The 6,017-nt window shown below is 37.8% G+C and overlaps 1 protein-coding gene across 1 annotated transcript in view; it reads right to left on the reverse strand.

Annotated features, from left to right (window-relative positions):
• Positions 1 to 3,349: 3,349 nt before the first annotated feature.
• Positions 3,350 to 6,017, reverse strand: part of LOC117116762 (lysozyme-like) — an 8,142-nt gene continuing 5,474 nt past the window's right edge. The window contains exons 2-3 of the mRNA XM_033260860.1: positions 5,682 to 5,849; positions 3,350 to 4,562 (exon numbers count right to left, since the gene is read on the reverse strand). Coding sequence (XP_033116751.1) covers positions 4,306 to 4,562; positions 5,682 to 5,849 — 425 coding nt within the window. The 3' untranslated portion in view covers positions 3,350 to 4,305. The remainder of the gene's footprint in view (positions 4,563 to 5,681; positions 5,850 to 6,017) is intronic.

Genomic DNA, 6,017 nt, shown 5'->3' on the forward strand with positions numbered 1-6,017 from the left:
TTGTTTTCAGCGTTTCATTTTTTTGTTTGCTGGTGTTTTCTATTTTTGTTTGCATCGTTTCCATTTTTGTTTGCATCGTTTCTATTTTTCTTTGCATCGTTTCTATTTTTGTTTGCATCATTTCTTTTTTTTTTTTGCAGCGTTTCTTTTCTGTTTCCATGATTTCTTTTTTGTTTGCAGCGTTTCTTTTTTGTTTGCAGCATTTCTTTTTCTTTGCAGTGTGTCCCTTGTGGGCCATCGTATGTACCTGCGGTTGGTGACTTCAGCGACTGTGCCATAAATATCAAACAGTTTGCTTATATGGTTCCATACAGCGACGTGGTTACCAACTCTTATTTCGCTCAGCTGCTTAGTGTTAATATCATAGTGTTCTTTCTCATATCCCTTCTTTTTTTTTGGAGATCTTTGTCCGCGTCTGAAATAGCCTTTATATGTATTCAGGGGTAAATGCTCAGCGATGCGCGGGCAAGGAATCTTGTAGGGGTTTGCCAAATAACTTGACTGCGGGAGACAGTCTATCCTTTCGCGAAGATGTATTTCTATAGCTAAGGAGGCTTTCGCCAACTCGTCGGCATCAGGGGTTCGTCGATTTAGCGAGGCTGATATACGATAATTTTTTTTCATAGATTTTACCGTGGATTCAGCTTTGCCATTTGACTGTGGGTTGTAAGGCGAGCTATACTTGATGGTAAATTTCCAGTCGTTAGCGAACTGCTTGAAGTTAGCTGATGTAAACTGAGGACCGCCGTCACACACCAGAAGATATCAGGAGTCCCCATTGTGATAAATAGGTCTCGGAGCTTGTTTGCCCAGGACACAATAGTTGGCCAATCAGTTTTATAACAAACAACGATAAGATAATTGAGTCCATTCAAGTGCGCGAAGTCGGCTGCAATGTCTTGAAATGGGCGGCTTGGTTGTGGCTTCTGTATCAAAGGTTCTTTTTGATACATGGGAAGCCGGTCCTGACAAAACTTGCAATTATTAATGTTTTGCTCAATGTCACATCTATAGGCCAGTAGACGATCATTCTGGCTCGATCCTGGGCACGACGGAATCCTGGATGACCAAGATGTAGTTTCTGAAGCATCGCTTCGCGAAAGGCTTCTAGGATCAGGAGACGACACCCATAATGAGGTCGTGATCTAAGGAAAGATCGCTATGAACTCGCCAGTATTTCTTTAAGGTGAACGGGAGGCGATTTTTTTCCCGTACGAAACATTTGCATGAAACTTCACTCGGGCCATCTCGAATTGACTCGAGTGAGTACGATACGAGGAACAAGAGCAGACACCTCGCAATGTCGTGACGCTCGAGTTTTACTATTACTGCTCTTTCTATGTTTACCTACGGTAGGCCTATGAAATCTCACGGACTTATGGGATGTACGTGTGTTTACTATGACCTTCTTGGATGTTATTAAATGTTAGTATATTATCTACAACAACAACAGCTAGTACCTCCTGTTATAAAGTGTAGATAGGTACAGTAAGACCAAAGGGTAGAGAGAAAGTGGCCTAACAGGCTGAGGTCTTACCTAAGGCCCCTCCTTAAACTAGGCCTAGGGTCATAGGCTGACACAACATACTGACATTGACTGAAATTTTTGGGAAAAATAGGACAAAATTGAAGCATGAAATGAAAACTAGAGCGCATAAGAGAAATATTATTAAATAAATAATATATACCATTCCGGGGTTATTGAACTTTACATTTTTAAATACTGTGAAGCATATTGTGCTTAACAATAAAACAAGATCGACTACTCACATGTCTATTAGTATATTATTATGTTTTGTGGCATTGTAAAAAATTTTTGGAAATCCATTCTTATAAGCCACCAAATCATGCATTTCTACCAACTTTTAATACTGAAACTAAAAATCAGTACACCCTTATATGTACTGAAGTATCTATTAGTATTTACATGAATTGCATACTCGCAGCATTTAACTTTCTATTAGAAACTGCAAGTTGTACAGATAGTATGGTGCGCCTGTAACAAGGGAGCCTAGGCAATTTTATCTGAAGAGTTCATTGGGTGTGTGGTACAAAACTAAGTAATATAATGTATACAGTTGAACCGGGCTGTTTTAATTTTTTTCAAGCACAGATTTAAAATAAAAGGGATGAATTATAAATTATTATAAGCTCATAATCATTAACGAGGTAGGAAAGTAATTTAAAACTTTAAAGAAATAGGCCTATATTTTAAGGGGGTGCCAAATGATCGTAGTTTTTAAGAGTGCCTAATTTAATAGAGTGCCTTAACGTAAAAATACGGAAGATGATCACGGATGACAAAACTTTAATTTTTGGTAAAAAAAAATCATATTTTGGGGGTAAAAAATTGCATTTTTTTGGGAAAATATACGGTTTTCAATATTTGGTATTTTTGGCTACTATAGTACAAGACCTACCTGTACAAACAGGTTTAGAATCAATATGAACATTATTTAGTCAGAAATAAGCAAATAGACATGAAAATATATAAAGAAAATAAAATATTTGGACGAAAAATTTGCTTTTGTAACAATCTAGATTTTAACCTTGTGCATAGAATAATAATTGGATTACCTAGATGATATAAGTGCCAAATTCGGTACAGATATATTAGTATGGGCATACAATTTTGAAAAATTTATGGAGCCAAAACAAAACAAACATTAAATTTCTGGGGTAAAAAATTGAATTTTTGGTGTGAAAAATTGAATTTTTGGTGTGAAAAATTGAATTTTTGTTTGAGAAAAAATATAGATTTTAAAAAAGAGGTTTAGAATCTATATTTTCATTTTTTTTTACAAGTAAGCAAATAAGAATGAAATCAAATCAACATGCTATTCAAGAAAATCTCTGAAACAAAAACAAAAAAAACAAACCAATCTTTTGCTGGTCATTCTAGGTGAAAAAATCAGTTAGGTAGGCCTAGTTGATAGCCTAGAAAGTACTAGCCAAAAATATAACAACAGTCATGAGTATTACTTCAGTTAGCAATTCATCACCGGAAGCTCAGTTTGATGACCCGTTATCAGTTTCTTTTTAACATCTTCTGAATGTATGATTATCAAAACCATCCTCGTGAGTCTCTTCCATTACAAAATTATAAACAAAAATTCTCCCCGCGGACAATATTTTATTTTCAAACAGAACGCCACCACTTTGTAGCTAGAGGGAACAATAATAACGATTTCAGTTTTGAGACTAAGTTTACGATGTTGCTTTTTAATATTAAAATAATTTTAGGTCTTAATTGAAGTGGATAAAAAGGGAAATAAATGTAATTATTTATTTATTTAAAGCGAGTCGGAAAAGGAATAGAATTTCATTCTTAATTTGCATATTCAACACATATTTTCCAATTCACTGACAGCAACAATTTTAATATCAGACTCAATGCGTAAATTACATATATCGTCAATGTAAACTAGGGCCATACGCTACGTTGAAGCGTTCAGTTTCCTTGTGTTGCACTATTACGTAAAATCCAATGCTATTGTATAATTACATTACTGTAATATGTAGCTCTACTACGTCACTTAACAGCACTATTGGCCTGTGCTAATTGGTCATTCCTGTATAAATCACTGTTTTGAATCAAATATTGGTAGGGTAAACATATATGAACATATATCAACAAGTTATTTCCCTACACTGCCTTCTACACTAAGAAAAATATATACTGTAAGCCTAAAATCGCCTATGCAGATTCTAAATTATCAGGCCAAAGTTGTACACAAGAGCAGTGACAGATCCAGGAATTCAAAATAGAGGTGGGCCCAAGGGGGAACTTTAGCAATTGGAGGCTCAAGAGCACTGCAGCCGACGCTGGTTGGGGCTGAGGTAAGAAAAATTATGATTATGGCACCTCTGGATGGCCGGCAGTGGCACTCAGAATTTGAATGTAATTTTCTTTCTTCTTTTCCCCCATTTTTTAAAATAATTTTGAAAAAATAGGGGGGGGGGGGGCCGGCCCCTTTCAATCCACTACTGGTGATTGTGCTTTTCGTGCACATTTTTCCTCCGTCTCAATTTGGTTCTTATTTTTTAAGCACTTTCAGACTCAGTGTTCTTACAGAATGTTCTTATAAAAAAGTGTAATAGCCAACGTTAGCTTGGACCCACAGATATTAGAAGTTTTTTTTTAGATAGGTTGACAGACAGAAAAGAACTGTGATTCCAGATATCGAATCAACATATACAGCAATGGCTTTAGAAGCATTTAAACTAGTTAATCTACTTTTATCTGATAAAATTTCGACAATATTTTTGAATGTTATAGTCTTGCACAATGCCTCATTCATGAAACTACTTAGTACCGGGTATGCGATTTGACTCATGCGATGTCTGTGGTTCCTGTTTAGATTTATTAAGACACTTCTGCACTTTCGCCCAGTATCCGAGTGTATTTGGGTTTTTGAAACCATTTGGGCCGCCGTTGTGGATGCGAGCGAAGTCTTCACACGTTGGCTGATGACCAAGGCGGCTGGATATTGCGTAACGGGCCATGTAACCCTGCACAGCTCTCTCACTGCAATCGAAAGTTTTAGTACAATTTTTCCAGCCTGAAAAGAAGAAGGCATAATTACTAAAACTAAATAAAATATGCGCGTTGTGTCCTTTTAGCATGGCGAAAAGCATATTGGCGTGGTCCGTGGCTACTTTAGAAGCCATAGAGAGGGACTAAGTGCACATCATTTTAAAACGACAGAGTCTGAAATGAACTATCATCAGTGTAACGACCTACTCTTGTGAAAGATGCAATGGGTTCTTAACCTCCTGTGAAGTCCTTATATCGGATCCGGAGAAGACTTGATTCTACCAAGCGAATCCTGGGCGAGGTGCGCTCGAGCCAGCGCTGATGGGAAACTTTAAAGCTGTACCGCTCGGCCTCCCGACTTGCCCACATGTAGGCTGTTGACCAAGCCACCTGAAAAATGCGTAAAACCGGCCATGTTACAGCCAGTTAAGCCGGGCACTCACTGAACCAGACGGTCGTCGCGTCGCCCATCCACGGCGATTCTATGGAGAACGCAACGCGACGACGCACGCGCAACAGATCGTTTTTAATGACGATCTGTTCAAACTGCCACCACCGACAATCAGCAGACGGCGTCGTGTCGTCTAGCGCTCACAGGGAGCGGAGTTGAATTCGTCGGCCGACGGTCGTACGATCATCGTCCGACGCAATGATTTCCCCCCGGCTTTACGTAACCGGTGCAGTGTGAACACGGGTTGTTCAAACTAGAGCAATTTAGACGCATTACGCAGACGCAAACAATGCTACTCGTACAGTCACTGCAGCAGTCATTTTTTAGTGTGAACAACCACTTGAAATCAGGCACGTAACGTATTATCAACCACTGTGGTTGAGGTCTCGAGCCGTGAACTTATAAGCACGCATGCTCAACGCTATTTAACCTCTAATATAAGTATAGTCATTTTTCCTGATTTTGATAATTGTTATAAATATTTTCAATACAATTCTATTTTATTGTGCACAAATACCATCAAGGGCCAATATCCGCTAGGAATTACATTTACAAATACTGTAGGCCTACAATACAACGTCAAAAACAAAACAGATAACACAACAAAAATATGATAGACCTATATATATACAATGTGAACATATAAATCAATTTCCAATAATTAGTCAAATTGGCAGGAATGTCGATACTCACTTCCATCTAGGCTGCCTCCCTTCAACCTTGCATCATTCCAATACGCCTCCTTGATTTGGTATGGACCGCAAGACAAGGACCCAACGTCCATGCTGCACACTGGATTAGGCATCTGACAGTTGGACTCCACGATACAAATGCATTGCAGACAGTCAGCAGGAACAGTCCCTGCAAAATGTGCGACGTCTCTAACGATTATGCATACAATTAAATTATAATTTTAAAGATTTTACATACAATATGTATATAGATCAATAATAATATATTTTATTTTTTATTTACATTATGTTTACAGTGCTACGCAGCAAACCTAATTTGATATTATATATATATATA

This window comes from Anneissia japonica, unplaced genomic scaffold (assembly GCF_011630105.1).
Source record: "Anneissia japonica isolate Jap-2015-1 unplaced genomic scaffold, ASM1163010v1 scaffold288090_len272316_cov174, whole genome shotgun sequence".
Taxonomy (NCBI): Eukaryota; Metazoa; Echinodermata; class Crinoidea; order Comatulida; family Comatulidae; genus Anneissia; species Anneissia japonica.